General features: G+C 34.9%; 1 protein-coding gene across 1 annotated transcript in view; it reads right to left on the bottom strand.

Moving 5' to 3' along the window:
* Positions 1–18,611, bottom strand: part of LOC149806236 (protein flightless-1 homolog) — a 154,924-nt gene that overhangs the window by 86,300 nt on the left and 50,013 nt on the right. The window contains exons 12-17 of the mRNA XM_089951183.1: positions 12,785–12,938; positions 10,507–10,583; positions 9,810–9,886; positions 6,843–6,925; positions 4,977–5,027; positions 3,673–3,785 (exon numbers count right to left, since the gene is read on the bottom strand). Coding sequence (XP_089807309.1) covers positions 3,673–3,785; positions 4,977–5,027; positions 6,843–6,925; positions 9,810–9,886; positions 10,507–10,583; positions 12,785–12,938 — 555 coding nt within the window. The remainder of the gene's footprint in view (positions 1–3,672; positions 3,786–4,976; positions 5,028–6,842; positions 6,926–9,809; positions 9,887–10,506; positions 10,584–12,784; positions 12,939–18,611) is intronic.

Raw genomic sequence — 18,611 nt, 5'->3', positions numbered from 1 at the left:
ATGTCCATGTAACGCATTCAGAGAGATACAAATGAAGCATTGCCATTGTCCCTAAATGTATCATTGTATCACTTCAATGGAAAAGCTGTAAAATAAAATTGTAGTTAAATTTGCTAAGTTTTGCCACCATGGATGGCTGGTGAGTATATGAATGGTTGCTGGATGGACGGCTTAGTAGCTGGCTGGGCAATTGGATGGTTGGTTTCAGAAACGCCCATGCCAAAGGTGCAGTGAAATAGATATGTAGCACAGCTTGGCAAAGTGGTAGATCCAGGGTCACTAGAAAATAGATATGTGGCATAGCTTGGCAAAGTGGTAGATCCAGGGTCACTAGAAAATAGATATGTGGCATAGCTTGGCAAAGAGGTAGATCTAGGGTCACTAGAAAATAAATATGGATGGCTGAAATGGATGGAAAACAGTCAGAAAGGCATTGTATGGCATGAAGTCAGAAAGGCATTGTATGGCATGAAGTCAGAAAGGCATTGTATGGCATGAAGTCAGAAAGGCATTGTATGGTATAAATGAATGAAGAAATAAATTATCATGATTTTAAAAAAAACATGCTTGTACTTACAGGGTCGAAGGTAATGTTCAAACATGCAGGGTGACTAGGCTATGTTGCCTAGACCAATTCATATTGACTAAAATATATATTCATTAAACATAATACATACTCCAAAACAGAGCCTAAAATGAAATGCATAACTTATACACCTGTACTACTGTCATTTCCCATCCCCATAACATTAAGAAATGTAAATTTCACTAAATTCTGACATACTTTCAGAGTCATGGACAAGTACAAAATCTTCAACAATAAGTTAATGGCATAATACAGGATGACATCATCATTGGTATGTTTGGCATTGGATGACATCAACATCACTGTCTCGCATTGGATGACATTAACATCACTGTCTTGCATTGGATGACATTAACATCACTGTCTTGCATTGGATGACATTAACATTGCTGTCTTGCATTGGATGATATCAACATCACTGTTTTGCATGGGATGACATTAACATAACTGTCTTGCATTGGATGACATTAACATCGCTGTCTTGCATTGGATGACATTAACATCACTGTCTTGCATTGGATGACATTAACATCACTGTCTTGCATTGGATGACATTAACATCACTGTCTTGCATTGGATGACATTAACATCACTGTCTTGCACTGGATGACATTAACATCACTCTCTTGCATTGGATGACATTAACATCACTGTCTTGCATTGGATGACATTAACATCACTGTCTTGCATCGGATGACATTAACATCATTCTCTTGCATTGGACGACATTAACATCACTGTCTTGCATTGGATGACATTAACATCACTGTCTTGCACTGGATGACATTAACATTGCTGTCTTGCATTGGATGACATTAACATCACTGTCTTGCACTGGATGACATTAACATCATTCTCTTGCATTGGATGACATTAACATCACTCTCTTGCACTGGATGACATTAACATCACTGTCTTGCATTGGATTACATTAACATCACTCTCTTGCATTGGATGACATTAACATTACTGTCTTGCATTGGATGACATTAACATCACTCTCTTGCATTGGATGACATTAACATCACTCTCTTGCATTGGATGACATAACATTGCTGTCTTGCATTGGATGACATTAACATCACTGTCTTGCATTGGATGACATTAACATCACTGTCTTGCACTGGATGACATTAACATCACTGTCTTATATTAGATGACATTTACATCACTGTCTTGCACTGGATGACATTAACATCACTGTCTTATATTAGATGACATTTACATCACTGACTTGCATTGGATGACATTAATATTGCTGTCTTGCTTTAGATGACATAACATTGCTGTCTTGCATTGGATGACATTAACATCACTGCCTTGCATTGGATGACATTAACATCACTGTCTTGCACTGGATGACATTAACATCACTGTCTTACATTAGATGACATTAACATCACTGTCTTGCACTGGATGACATTATTATTGCTGTTTTGCTTTAGATGACATAACATTGCTGTCTTGCATTGGATGACATTAACATTGTTATATACTGCATCAGATCACATTACCAATGCTATTTCTTGCATTAGATGACATTAACATTACTATGTCTAACATTAGATGACATTAACATTACTATGTCTTGCATTAGATGACATTAACATTACTATGTCTTGCATTAGATGACATTAACATTACTATGTCTTGCATTAGATGACATTAACATTACTATGTCTTGCATTACATGACATTAACATTACTATGTCTTGCATTAGATGACATTAACATTGTTATATACTGCATCAGATCTCATTAACAATGCTATTTCTTGCATTAGATGACATTAACATTATCACGTCTTACATTAGATGAAATCAACATTGCTGTCTTGCATATTTTCTTCATAAGATGCAAGATTCAAATTAATATTATAAAATTATCGCATAGTGGCAACCAAAGATCTCTTAATACAATTATTTATGTAACAAATAAATCTAGCAGGCAGAGTAAGAACAAAAAGACCCCAAAAAACCCAACCAAACAAAAAAAAAAAACAATCAACAAGAAAAAACAGTATTATGATGACTTGGTATTTTTCAACATATTTTTGGGAGATGGGTTACCAACGCAACCGAAATCACATGGCAAACGATTTACAATTTTTATAGTGAAAAGGAAAATCATAGTCACAAGACCTGATTTCACTTTAATAAACATAAAAATACAATGTTGAAATAAAACAGATTTTATGAGACATGAAATTTCTGTAATTTTACTAACTTTTTTAAAAATGGTTCTATGATTTGTTCCATTCTATCTGAATATGTTTTTGTTCCAAATGTAATGGTTGTTTATCTTATTTCAAAGCACTAAGCAAACTGGATAAAAGGGGGGGGGGTTGTGGGGCAAATTGTTATACAGCTGAAGAATAAAAAAAATGATAAAAAATAGAATTTGGAAAAACTGGCAAAATGCAAATAATCGTTTTTGACTAATCCTGGTTTGTCAGGAACCTCTCTATATTTATCAATACTAGGTTTTATTTTCCATGTGTTGTATCCGTCAGCAATTCCAAAATGTGAAATATATATTTAAGTTCAAAAGTATGTATTACAAAGTAGCAGTAAAGATAAAAAAATTAAATTTTGATGAAAGGAAGAACATATACAATGGATAACAATTCTGATTCCAATCCTTGACAGTATACAAAAATCTGACATTTCTGAACCTATTTACTTTGTTAATACATGATTTCCAGTGCGTACAGAGATTGTAGAAAAAATCTGAGTATAGACGTGATGTGACGCCCATTTATATTAGATTTTTGATTGTCACAGAGAAGTCACATTAAATTACAATATTCCTCCTCTACACCTTTCTGGAGTTCTCAAAAGAGAATTTTATAAATAAGGGGAATATACATTTGAAAATGTGCAAATAATTGTGAAAAGGAAATAAAAGGTTAAAAAAGCAACATTCTCAACATATTTTTTTCTTATTCTAAGTGGGAAAAGCAAAGGGATACAAATACTGTCATTTGACATATTATGTCAGAAAATACATAATGTACCTGAGAATAAATTAGTAATTCTTAACACTTTAAAATTCCCACTCTCACATGCTTTATATGTAGTACATACTGATGCCATTTTTCCAATCCAGTACCAGATCTTCCAGTTCAAACTATTTGTCTCATCTATGAAAGTCTTCAGGATGATGTAACAGTCTGCCTCATAGAACTTTCCAATCAGGGCTGGAATGATCAGACAGATGTACAGTGGTTAATGGAGGATTATGTTGTTAGGGCTCTTCCATTAAAATATACTTGGCAACAGGAAGGCACTATTGAATGTGGTATAGTCACCCATAGCTGCAATTTACACTTTTGTATGCCTTTTATGTAAACTCTGAATAATTAGAGTACCTTGGCACATATTTTCAAGAAACTGCCATCTATGGGTACAATATGTATAGAAATGAAACACCCTTTGCCATCTATGGGTACAATATGTATAGAAATGAAACACCCTTTGCCATCTATGGGTACAATATGTATAGAAATGAAACACCCTTTTGATTATGCTTCTTATCATTAAGCAAGTTTTATTATTTTCAGCAACTCTGCTTTGCATATCATGTAACTTTATTACCTTGCATGTCACACCGCTCTATATTACTTTGCATGTCACAAAATTCTATGACCTTGCAGGTCACAACTCTATTACCTTTCATGTCACACTATTACCTTTGCATATCACACAACTCTATTACCTTTTATGTCACACAATTCTATTACCTTGCATGTCACACAATTATATTACTTTGCATGTCACACAATTATATTACTTTGCATGTTACACAACTCTTACCTTGCATGTCACACAATTCTATTACTTTGCATGTCACACAACTCTATTACCTTGCATGTCATACAATTCTATTACTTTGCATGTCACACAATTCTATTACTTTGCATCACACAATTCTATTACTTTGCATGTCACACAATTCTATTACTTTGCATGTTACACAACATACTACTTTTGACTTTCTTTCACTACCTGTTTCTCTTTGCACATCCTTCTCGTACCCCATTATAGATTAAATTATTAGTTTGCATCTTCACAATCTATATGTAAAAAACCACAACAGACAGCAATTAACAAGGTGATTAAGTCATACATTAATGACAGTCACATTTGGAATGCTTATTCAGTCTTCACTGAATCCATTCAAAAATCATTAGCATACATACAAAATTGGAATAAAATAAAAAGCCAATTCATTATTTAATACTATGTCATTAAATACAATATTTCACATGCATTCGCCTCTTTTAAGACCCCATGAAATATTCTCGGTTTCTTTTACAAAAAAAGGCAAAGTGAAGTATTTGTAGATTCATAAACAACTCTTGATACATATATATCAGATCTAAATGTACCATCATCAAGTAGATTGGGCAAAAAGTTCTCTATTTCCCAGCAAGTAAAACCTGTAAATAGAAAGAAAAAAAAATTTGTTTTCTGATGAATTTTCTTATAGTATCTGGCATTCTACTAGGACAAACAATGCAAATCAATGTACAAGGCAAGTAATTTCAAGAGAGGAATCACAAGGAAAGAGAACAAAGAAATGATGACATTTTTTTACTATTAAAAAACTTTAGTACAGATTCATGTACCCAATGAAGTTTGTTCCTTTAAATTTTGTTGCATTAATAACAATTGGCAATGTCAGACTTATTATGAAATTTAGATTTATGCATGTATTTATCTAAGTATTTATGTAAGTATTTTAGTGAGAATGAGCAATGCCTAAACGATTTCTCATCCATTTAATAAGTATTATTATTTAACACTCATTTGGAATGCACACTCAGCACTACGTAACAATCATATGGAATGCATACTCAGCATTATGTAACAATCATATGGAATGCATACTCAGCATTATGTAACAATCATGGAATGCATACTCAGCATTAAGTAACAATCATTGGGAATGCATACTCAGCACTATGTTAACAATCATTGGGAATGCATACTCAGCACTATGTAACAATTGGGAATGCATACTCAGCATTATGTTAACAATCATTGGGAATGCATACTCAGCATTATGTAACAATCATCTGGAATGCATTCTCTGCAGTTTATTGCTCTGGTCACAAGGAATAACAATCATTTGGAATGCATACTCAGCAGTTTATTGCTCTGGTCACAAGGAATAACAATCATTTGGAATGCATACTCAGCAGTTTATGGCTCTGGTCACAAGGAATAACAATCATTTGGAATGCATATTCAGCAGTTTATTGCTCTGGTCACAAGCATTAACAATCATTTGGAATACATACTCAGCATTATGTAACAATCATTTGGAATGCATACTCAGCCATTTATTGCACTGGTCACAAGGAATAACAATCATTTGGAATGCATACTCAGCAGTTTATTGCTCTGGTTACAAGGATTAACAATCATTTGGAATGCATACTCAGCAGTTTATTGCTCTGGTCACAAGGATTAACAATCATTTGGAATGCATACTCAGCATTATGTAACCATCATTTGGAATGCATAATCAGCCGTTTATTGCTCTGGTCACAAGGAATAACATGTTGGGATCAACAGAGTGTACTCATCCAGCAGATCACTGGTTTGATCACAAGGAATAGCACAAGTACTCATCAGCCATCACATAGCTTAGAAAATAAGAACACTTTATTAAGGAATGGACAGCATTTCAAGCATTCTTAATCCAAATAAAGCTGTCAAGTTGGAACATAAAAATGTCAGCTAAAATGAAAGAAGTTTCATAATATTTTGTAGTGTGAACACAAAAATTAAATGGTGGTTTCATAAGTTGAGAAAACTGTCATGAACTATAGTCAACTGATTATCAACTGATGAACAAGCATAAAGGAAGAAATTCAGAGAGACGAAAGTAAAATACAACAAGCATTTTTAACTGTTTTTGAAGTCATCTTAATTGTGTTCATCAGATTACTGTTTGTCCATCTTTTGAGGTTTTGCAACAAATAATCAATGCCATGTACATAGTTACTAAGCTGTGTTCAAACATGTGCCATGTACATAATTACTAAGCTGTGTTCAAACATATTATATGTACATAATTACTAAGCTGTGTTCAAACATATGCCATGTACATAATTACTAAGCTATGTTCAAACATATGCCATGTACATAATTACTAAGCTGTTTTCAAAACATAAGCAGATACAATGAAAGGCTGGAACAAATTACAAATGCAGGATCCATCTTTTAAAGACAATCAACTTCCATACCTGGTATTTGTCCAACATCTTCATCAAATATCTCACTGTAGTTAAGCTGCGGCCTCTCAAGGTTTTCATTCCATTTCTTGGGCCTACAATAAAAGTATCCAAGTGTTTTACATGATACAAGTGAGTATCAAAGCAGAAAGAGAATAAAAGTACATATAAACCATTCTCACGGGAGCTTTGGCACCAGTTACCAAAAATACACTGTAAACTAAACACAAGTACTCTATACCATAACAAAGAAATCTGATGTTATGGACACCTTTATATGCAGATGTGCAGGTCAATTCTTCCTCTGGTTAATTTAAGGAATTCAACTGAAAATAATTCAAGATATTGATATAGTTACTAACGTCTATTTTGTGCCAAGTGACCACACCTCCAACATGTTGATGACCTTATTTTCTTGTCTGGGTAATTGATATTTATTGGCATGAAAAAGCATGGATACCTTATTTTATTGTCTGGGTAATTGATATTTATTGGCATGAAAAAGCATGGATACCTTATTTTCTTGTCTGGGTAATTGATATTCATTGGCATGAAAAAGCATGGATACCTTATTTTCTTGTCTGGGTAATTGATATTTATTGGCATGAAAAAGCATGGATACCTTATTTTCTTGTCTGGGTAATTGATATTTATTTGCATGAAAAAGCATGGATACCTTATTTTCTTGTCTGGGTAATTGATATTTATTGGCATGAAAAAGCATGGATACCTTATTTTCTTGTCTGGGTAATTGATATTTATTTGCATGAAAAAGCATGGATACCTTATTTTCTTGTCTGGGTAATTGATATTTATTGGCATGAAAAAGCATGGATACCTTATTTTCTTGTCTGGGTAATTGATATTTATTTGCATGAAAAAGCATGGATACCTTATTTTCTTGTCTGGGTAATTGATATTTATTGGCATGAAAAAGCATGGATACCTTATTTTCTTGTCTGGGTAATTGATATTTATTTGCATGAAAAAGCATGGATACCTTATTTTCTTGTCTGGGTAATTGATATTTATTGGCATGAAAAAGCATGGATACCTTCAAAAATACTTGAAAGAACGCTTTAAAAAATTTTTTTATAATCATTCTCAATCTCCATTGTAAAGGTATGTTGAATCGTGCGATACATAAAAACAATGAAGAGTAGGAAACATAAGAGAAAATAACATCCAAGAACATTACTTCCTCCATGCAAATGAGTCTATGCTGACAAAGGACAAATCTGAACAGTCCCTTGTCTGTCTTGAAAATGAGTCTATGCTGACAAAGGACAAATCTTAACAGTCCCTTGACTGTCTTGAAAATGAGTCTATGCTGACAAAGGACAAATCTGAACAGTCCCTTGTCTGTCTTGAAAATAAGTCTATGCTGACAAAGGACAAATCTGAACAGTCCCTTGTCTGTCTTGAAAATGAGTCTATGCTGACAAAGGACACATCTGAACAGTCCCTTGTCTGTCTTGAAAATGAGTCTATGCTGACAAAGGACACATCTGAACAGTCCCTTGACTGTCTTGAACACTGAATTACATCTTTGTATGCAACCGAACCTTGCAAACTTCCTGTAAGGGTATGGTCTTAGAAAGTAAACAGACTGAGAAATATTATCTAAAGGAATACAATTCTGAATGCTAACCACTTAAATGGATAACAGTTTCATTTCCACAAATTACTTTAATGTTTTTCTTGATGTTCACATTGCACTTAAAGGCTGAGATCTAATGGAAGTTTCCAACTGAAAATAAGTCCAAATATTTTCATATACTTCACATGCAAGAGAAAGTTTATTCTTCTTGGAACTGGTTCTCTTTAAAGTTTTGAAACCCAGCAAGATATTTCACACTTGGGTATTATCTGTGTCATATCTGGAATGAAAACACGGTGTTCTGTGTCATATCTGGAATGAAAACATGGTATTCTGTGTCATATCTGGAATGAAAACACGGTATTCTGTGTCATATCTGGAATGAAAACACGGTGTTCTGTGTCATATCTGGAATGAAAACACGGTGTTCTGTGTCATATCTGGAATGAAAACACGGTATTCTGTGTCATATCTGGAATGAAAACACGGTGTTCTGTGTCATATCTGGAATGAAAACATGGTATTCTGTGTCATATCTGGAATGAAAACACGGTATTCTGTGTCATATCTGGAATGAAAACACGGTGTTCTGTGTCATATCTGGAATGAAAACACGGTATTCTGTGCCATATCTGGAATGAAAACACGGTATTCTGTGCCATATCTGGAATGAAAACATGGTGTTCTGTGTCATATCTGGAATGAAAACACGGTGTTCATAAAAAAAGGAAGGCCTGGGTCTGCACATCAAGCCCACAATGAAAGCGAAACCACGTGATCTTCACCCCAAGATAAAAAGTGGGGCATACATGTCACTTTTAGCTTCATAATGTGAAGTCCAATACATCAAGGAAGTCCATCAATTAGTTAGAAAATAGAATTAAAAAAAAAAAGTGTAACCAAAACCATGACAGACATTTTATACGACTGTGACCTTCACCCAAGGATCACAGGAGTAGCAGAGAATGAATTATCTTAACTTCATAATGATTCAATCCATCTAAGAAGAAAAGCCATCAAGGAATTTAGGAAAAACAATGCCACACAAATTTTCCATGACTCTAGGTCAAAGGGGCAAGTGTGCATGTCACTGCATGAACTAAGTTTAACATTAATTATATCTCATTATGATGCAAAGCCATCAAAGCCAAACAATGAGACACATAAGGGTCCAAGGGGCAAGTGTGCATGTCATTGTACGAACAGTCTTAGCTTCATGCTGATTACATGCAATTATGTTGAAATTCTATCATGAAGTTTGGAAAATACAAGCCAATGAAAATAATTTCACCAATATCTTAATATGACCATCAGAGCAAAATATTAAGAAACAAGAAAATAAACAAAATATTACAAATTAAGAAAATAAAAGCATTTACTTGATAGGTTCCTTCAGTTCATCTTCCTGTGTCACAGCCAGCTTTTCTGCCTTGTTCTTTGCCACGTCCCTCATACCCTGAGAACAAAATCAGACTGTGTTTCCAAGCATACATAACCAGGTGCAGAACTGTACAAATAAGTGTTTTGCTATGATCAAAGTAGAAAACCAATCAGATAATTATTGCATCTTATTATCATTCATAGATATTTTGATTATTTGTCCACAATGAAGTAAATAGAAGAGGTCCTTGTTCCAGTCACTCTTTAACATCACGATCTTTTCCCAGTTCTTTACAAAACACTCATTGACTTCTGTCCACTATCATACCAAAATTCTCTCACACATATTTTACAAGCTGCCATCCAGCTGGCTTCGACTTTCATCACTATGCAATTGAAAATCAAATCTGGTCCTGGGGAAAACACGGCTTAGGTCATCCTACAAGCTTTGGTTTTATTCACTATGCAATGAAAAGCCAAACCTAGGCTTGTGGAAAAAATGACATGAAACAAAAATAAGGAACCCAAAATTTTAGGCTGTTGGATGGCTGTGTATGTATTAATGGAGACTAATTATATTAATAATGAAAATAAATAATGCCTTCAAGGAAAACAAAATTTAAAATTTATATTATTCAGGATGAATGCTGATTGTGCAACAAATATTTATCAGTTTAAATAACCGTGACTTCTGACCTTGAGCACTTTTTCACTCTCCTTTCCGTCTCCTCTTCTCCGCAGCCTCAGTTTGCGAGCAATGGGGTCTTTGTGGGCTAGAAACAATAAAGATACGTTAGCTGTAACTAGTCATGTTTCAAGTTTCTGAAGGCTGATTGGAGTTTTTATTTGTCATAATTCATTAATGCATAACATCTTTGGTCATATAATTTTATTGCACTGTCTCACCGGAGTTATATTTTTTTAGCTTCTTTTTGGTTCCTTATGTAGCACATATCAGTAACCCTAAAAAGAGCTTCTCTTTTCACTTTAACTATTTATGGCTCATCAGTTTGGAACTACCCAATTTGTACAAAATTTATCCACTATGTCAGTAATTTGGTATCCCTTATGTGCTTATTAATTTTCTTTGTAGCTGGTAATTTATTTTAACATTGGATGGATATTGTGTATGTTTTATATTAGTATGCACCTGCCATACCAACAAAATCCTGCTAGAATTTGTAGAAGATAAATGTTTTTAAATTAAACATATTTAAATATTCTTTCATACTGACCATTCTTCTTTCTTGCCAAATCAGTCAAGTTTTGAATTTTCTTAATATGTGAGAAACTGAGATTTTATGTATCAACAATCTTTGTAAAGTACACCAGATAATGTAAAATATACTGGAATGCAAACTAATCTAAGTGATGAGAGATCAAAACAAATGGTTGAAAGTTAATCTAAAATGAAAATAAATTCCATAAAATCTGAAGAAAATGGAAGTATTATCATTATAAAACTTTGGTAATGTATTATTCTGATCCAGACACTTGGCACATACCATGGTGACCACTGATAATGACCCAAACTCTTACAAAAACTTTGATACTGGTTAATCCAAACCCAATGACCATTGATAATGACCCAAATTCTTACACTAGAATTCTATCAACTGAAACTGTGAGGATCGGCTTTAGAATGTGTTACAAGGTTTTCTTTTGGATGCAAACTTTCAGCAGTCAAATTCTGGCAATGTTTGTCCATCACATACTGGGGTGAGGTTGCCAAAACCATATTGTGATGGAGTTTGACCTTGACCCTTGTGACAGCTGTAGTGTTACAAGACAGATATGGAAAGTAACTAGATTTCATAATGGGCATTAAAGTGCAGTAATGAGGAAGAATTTATTAGTGACCTTGATTCTGATGCATCAAGTATAGAAAAGTACATGTCCATCTCTAAACCTCAAACACGAGCAAACATAAATATATACCTGTGACCCTGACCTTGAAAACTGGACCACCAGTGAGTACTTGCTGTCAATAAATGTTTAATATGTCACAATATTTATTTTGTATTCATGTTGTAGCTTACAATAATAATGAGTTTTGTATTCATATTGTAGTTTACAATCATTATGTGTTTTGTATTCATGTTGTAGTTTACAATAATTATGTGTTTTGTATTCATGTTGTAGTTTACAATCATTGTGTTTTAAATTAATGTTGTAGTTTACAATAATTATGTGTTTTGTATTCATGTTGTGGTTTACAATAATTATGTGTTTTGTATTCATGTTGTAGTTTACAATCATTATGTGTTTTGTATTCATGTTGTAGTTTACAATCATTGTGTTTTGTATCTATGTCATAGCATACAATCATTATGTGTTTTGTATTCATGTTGTAGTTTACAATCATTGTGTTTTGTATTCATGTTGTAGTTTACAATCATCATGTGTTTTGTATTCATGTTGTAGTTTACAATCATTATGTGTTTTGTATTCATGTCGTAGCATACAATCATTATATGTTTTATCTGCTGTATTTAGGTCAAACTGTACATAAAGTGTCTGTTTTATGTCTTCCATCCATACTGCATAATTTGCATAACTCAGTGGTTATGTGTTACCAACCCCATTTAATTTAATTTAGTACAATGTCAAGTATCTGCCTCCCTCTTTTTATTTTATTGAAGTATGTGATCATCACTCCTGACTGATTGAAAGAAAAGAGACCAGGCATTTATGGTTTTCTCAGATATAAGTCGATTGGTGTGTCTTACAAACACTTACAATGATGCTGAATCAGAAAAAGCAAGCATCAGTTAGACTTTGGCTAATCTGTATTGAATGGAAGAAGTTACTTATCTTAATCAAACAGACTATGGCTGAATATTATATAACTGTCAAAATTAACGTATTATGAAATTCAGGATTTTTGGTAGCAATACCAATATATAGTGAAAAAAATAGGCTGCTAACTGCTCTTATTGAAGCCACCACAATCCGGAGAAAGAGAAATACTTACTTGGTGGTGAGGTGATGGTGGCAGGTTCAGGAGCACCTGCCAAACGCAGCTGCATGTTTAGGGAGAAATCTATGTTGTAAAACTCTATGTTTTTCTTCAGTTCAGCTGGTTTTGGAGGCATCATAAGGTCAGGATTCTCTCGCACATCCAGAGTCTTAAAAACAATAGATACATGTTAGCAACAAGAAAAGATTTAGAATCAATTAATCAAATCATATTAAAATTTATTATTGAATAATGCTCTACATCTGAACTATTTTTACTAGGTTCCAAATTCACTCTCATTTGTCAAATTATACACATTTTATGTATATTGCAACTATTACACAATGCATAAAAAACAATTATTTTAACATAAAATATGTTTCTTTGAAAATATTTACCTGATTCTAATATATTATGATTGAATGTATGACAAATGTGCTAAAAAAATTCTCCAAATGCTAAGGTGGAAGTTGTCTGAAAGCGTATTCACCATTGGATGGAGGGTCTGGCACCAAATCTCATCCATTTTGTCACTTAGTACTGGCATGGATTCCTGTTGGATGAGGGTCTATCACCAAATCTCATCCATTTTGTCAGTTATGACTGAGTGTATTTACGTCAGATGGAGGCTCTGGCACCAAATCTCATCCATTTTGTCATTTAGTACTGGCTTGGATTCCTGTTGGATGAGGGTCTGGCACCAAAACTCATCCATTTTGTCACTTAGCACTTGCTTGGATTCCTGTTAGACGAGGGTCTGGCACCAAATCTCATCCATTTTTCGGATACTACTGGAGTGGATGTGCATGCACCTATCAGGATGTAACTGCAGGGTTTGGGAGAGTGGGTGTGCCATATTATGATCAAGTATTACAGAAAAACAAGGGGCTGATGCTCTACTGGGTGAGAAGAATTTCCATGAATTCAAGATAAGACCACTTCTTTCAACTCATGAATGTTGAAACCACCTTTGATATTCTTCAGCAAGAACAAGATTTTTCAAATAAGTTGCTGTTGATAACAAGATATTCAAGATTTATGCCATTGTGGCCACATCTGATACCAGATGGCACCATTTCTATATAGTACTGACTAGACATCATAAAAAGACTTCTGGCAAGAAAACAAAATGTTGATGTTGCAGTCATATTAAAAGTTCGATTGGCATCATTTTCATCAGTGACCAATTGGACATCATATAGAATCTTTCAGAGAAAACTCCATGCTGATATAATGATTCATTCAGGAGAAATAGTGATAACAAGAGTTTCAAGATGGAAACTGCAGTGGGCATACTAGCTATCTGAGTGGCACTCTTAGAACCAGTAAGACATCATACTAGCTATCTGAATGGCACTCTTAGAACCAGTAAGACATCATCCTAGCTATCTGAATGGCACTCTTAGAACCAGTAAGACATCACTAGCTGAGTGGCACTCTTAGAACCAGTAAGACATCATACTAGATATCTGAGTGGCACTCTTAGAACCAGTAAGACATCATACTAGCTATCTGAATGGCACTCTTAGAACCAGTAAGACATACCATCTATCTGAATGGCACTCTTAGAACCAGTAAAACATCATCCTAGCTATCTGAATGGCACTCTTAGAACCAGTAAGACATCATACTAGCTATGTGAATGGCACTCTTAGAACCAGTAAGAGATCATACTAGCTATCTGAATGGCACTCTTAGAACTAGTAAGACATCATACTAGCTATCTGAATGGCACTCTTAGAACCAGTAAGACATCATGCTAGCTATCTGAATGGCACTCTTAGAACCAGTAAGACATCACTAGCTGAGTGGCACTCTTAGAACCGGTAAGACATCATACTAGTTATCTGAGTGGCACTCTTAGAACCAGTAAGACATCATCCTAGCTATCTGAATGGCTCTCTTAGAACCAGTAAGACATCATACTATCTATCTGAATGGCACTCTTAGAACCAGTAAGACATCATCTTAGCTATTTGAATGGCACTCTTAGAACCAGTAAGACATCATACTAGCTATCTGAATGGCATTCTCAGAACCAGTAAGACATCATACTAGCTATCTGAATGGCACTCTTAGAACCAGTAAGACATCATACTAGCTATCTGAATGGCACTCTTAGAATCAGTAAGACATCATAAGAACTTGTTTAGTTGTTGTTTTGGGTTTATATCATTTCTGAGCACAAATTAGGCTGATTATACATGATGGTCAGTATAATTGGTGGAGGAAGAACCTGGGGAAATCCCAGTAAAAACCACTAAACCACAGAAAGATACTGGCAGCTTTCTCACATACCCACATTGGCCAATTCTTGAACCCTCACAGACAGAGGTGAAATGGCAGTGATTGGTAAAGGAGAGCGCTATAACCCACTTGGCAACCTTGGGGCCACAGAATTTGCTCTGTAAAAATCCTATGTTGATATGACCATCCGTACAGGAGGAGTAGTGTTAAAAATATTTTCAAGATGACCACTCTTGTTGTCGTACTGGACATCAGACTGACACTATTTTCATTTAAGACCAACATAACATAATGTCCTTTAGTGAAATATCCATGTTGATATAACCATTCATTCTGGAGGAGTAGCGATACCAAGATTTTAAAGATGGCTGCTCTGGTAGCCATACTGGGATAACAAGATTTTCAAGATGGCTGCTGTGGCAGCCATACTAAGAGACAGATTGGGACCATTTTCGTCTAGGCATCAGCTAGATATCATAAGAAGTCTTCTGGCAAAAACATTATGTCAGTATGACTTTCAGTTCAGGAGAATTAGCATGAACAATATTCTCAAGACTGTGGCAATCATATTAGACATCAAATCATACTGGACATCAGATCATATTGGACATGAGATCATACTGGACATCACATCATATTGGACATCAGATCATACTGGACATCACATCATACTGGACATCAAATCATATTGGACATCACATCATACTGGACATCAGACAATCATACTGGACATCAGATCATATTGGACATCAGACAATCATACTGGACATCAGATCATACTGGACATCAGACAATCATACTGGACATCAGATCATATTGGACATCAGACAATCATATTGGACATCAAATCATATTAGACATCAGATCACACTGGACATCAGACAATCATACTGGACATCAGATCATATTGGACATCAGACAATCATATTAGACATCAAATCATACTGGACATCATACAATCATACTGGACATCATACAATCATACTGGACATCAGATCATACTGGACATCAGACAATCATATTGGACATCAAATCAGCATTATCTTCATTCAACTAGAAACCTATTGTATCCAAGATTATCTAAGTGAGAAATAAATTGGACTTGGGTTAGATCATGATTAGCAGAGAAAGAAATCCATTATATCCATAATAACTGAGACTTTGCAAGAAAGAAATCCACTGTATCCATAATAATTGAGACTTTGGAAGAAAGAAATCCATTGTATCCATAATAACTGAGACTTTGCAAGAAAGAAATCCATTGTATCCATAATAACTGAGACTTTGCAAGAAAGAAATCCATTGTATCCATAATAACTGAGACTTTGCAAGAAAGAAATCCATTGTATCCATAATAACTGAGACTCTGGAAGAAAGAAATCCATTGTATCCATAATAACTGAGACTTTGCAAGAAAGAAATCTATTGTATCCGTAATAACTGAGACTTTGGAAGAAAGAAATCCATTGTATCCATAATAACTGAGACTTTGGAAGAAAGAAATCCATTGTATCCATAATAACTGAGACTTTGGAAGAAAGAAATCCATTGTATCCATAATAACTGAGACTTTGGAAGAAAGAAATCTATTGTATCCATAATAACTGAGACTTTGCAAGAAAGAAATCCATTGTATCCGTAATAACTGAGACTTTGGAAGAAAGAAATCCATTGTATCCGTAATAACTGAGACTTTGGAAGAAAGAAATCTACTGTATCCATAATAATTGATACTTCGGAAGAAAGAAATCTATTGTATCCATAATAACTGAGACTTCAGAAGAAAGAAATTCTTTTGTACATTTTGTTTCTTTTTTGAAAATATTCCCTGATCACATTAATATAAACTTCACTACCTCCCAAAATAAGCAATTCCTTTCATGTCTATATACAATACCAAAGGAAGAAAGTCTTACCCCTTACTTCCCTTTGCCCATACTAGGTGGTGCTAGTCTAAACTCAACAATACATAAAAGAGAATGGTCACATTTATTGGGTGGCGTGGAATGATTTGGAAGCATTGTGATCAGGTAAATATTCTTGGAGAAACATAACTTTATTTACTTTTCCTCTGAATATGTTCCACTATCACATTAGTACATTACGGAAATAGGGACCACTCCGGTGGCCTAAGTGTTAAGAGCATCCATGTCAGATGCAGGAGGTCATGGGTTCGAATGCCAGCCAAGTCATTACGAAAGACTTATAAAAATGGTACTAGCAGCTGCCTAGCTTGGTGCTCAGCATTAAGAGATTAGTGTTAGGACTGGTCAGCCAGGTGTCAGGATAATGTGGGACACAATTTTACATGTCTGTAGCATGAGGCCCCAGTGATGGACATCACTATAAATTACCATACTGCAGACATGGCAGCGATGTGACTAAAACTGTTAATCTACATTAAAAATCTAAAACACACACACAGACATTAGGAAAACAGGTGAAGAGGAGGAAATGCCTGAGCATTCAGCCTCTACCATTATTCAGTGAAGAAATGTCTGAATTTCCAATAAGAATATCTGCTATATGAATATACCTTTAGAACAAATGATGGTCATACCTGTGACCACTTCAAAACAAATGATGGTCATACCTGTGACCACTTCAAAACAAACGATGGTCATACCTGTGGCCACAACACTCAGATAAGGATAAATGCTTTCCCCTTTTGAGTAAACAAAACTTGGATGAATCCAGTGAAAGCACTAAACCCGTCTCTAGGAGGAGATTGTGCTGATCTGAAAAGGGTGTGGTGGTCTTTAGGGTCACAGCCACCAGACCCAACAGCCTTAATGTCTCTGTGATGCTAGTTCTTGATGATACAATCATAAGAAGCACAAAAATGAATGCCAACCAACTGTTTCTAGTACATTTCAGACATAACATTGTATTTCAACATGTGACTCACCAAGATTTAATAAATTGTGCAGAAATTCCACAAATGATCAATGGATGAAGGGACCATCTGGATGCGCTGATTGAGCCCTTCTTGACAGAAAACCTGCCAACACATTTGTTCTGCCAGAAACATGTTTGGTCTGGAGCATTATCTTGTGTTGAGAGAACTACCAGTCCAGGATGTGCAAGTTAGATACTTTAAAATTTGTATTTCCTTTATTAAGGTGTTAGCAACCACAACAGAATTGTCCACCATTAAAAGAATCACTTTCCAGAATAGACTTTCTTGCCATGAATGAATGGATTTCATTTTAGCCTTGAATTCCAGGAGGTTTATATTAAGAACTTTCTACTGCAGACTGCACATGCCACTTATCATGGTAAAGTGAGGCAACAGGTAAGTACACCAGCTGGCCAAACTGGAATTTGTACAAATCATGACTGGTCTGGGTTTCTCCAATGAAATTGCTGCAGTAACTTGACAATGACATAGAAAGTTTTTTTTTAACTCAGTCAAAAGCAAGATGCACTGATTTACATAACTGGAAAACAGGTGCTATTGAGCAAGCAATTCCATCTGCATACAAAGGCAGCCAAGGAGATTCAAATACAGCCAAATGAGGAGTTGCTGAAACTGGTTTCCTGTTTGAGCTCAACTTTTAGAGCTCGAAAAGTGAAACTCATAACAGAGGGAGAC

Source organism: Sinohyriopsis cumingii, chromosome 2 (assembly GCF_028554795.1).
Source record: "Sinohyriopsis cumingii isolate HCF-2022 chromosome 2, ASM2855479v2, whole genome shotgun sequence".
Taxonomy (NCBI): domain Eukaryota; kingdom Metazoa; phylum Mollusca; class Bivalvia; order Unionida; family Unionidae; genus Sinohyriopsis; species Sinohyriopsis cumingii.
This window is presented reverse-complemented; position numbering and strand designations above follow the sequence as displayed.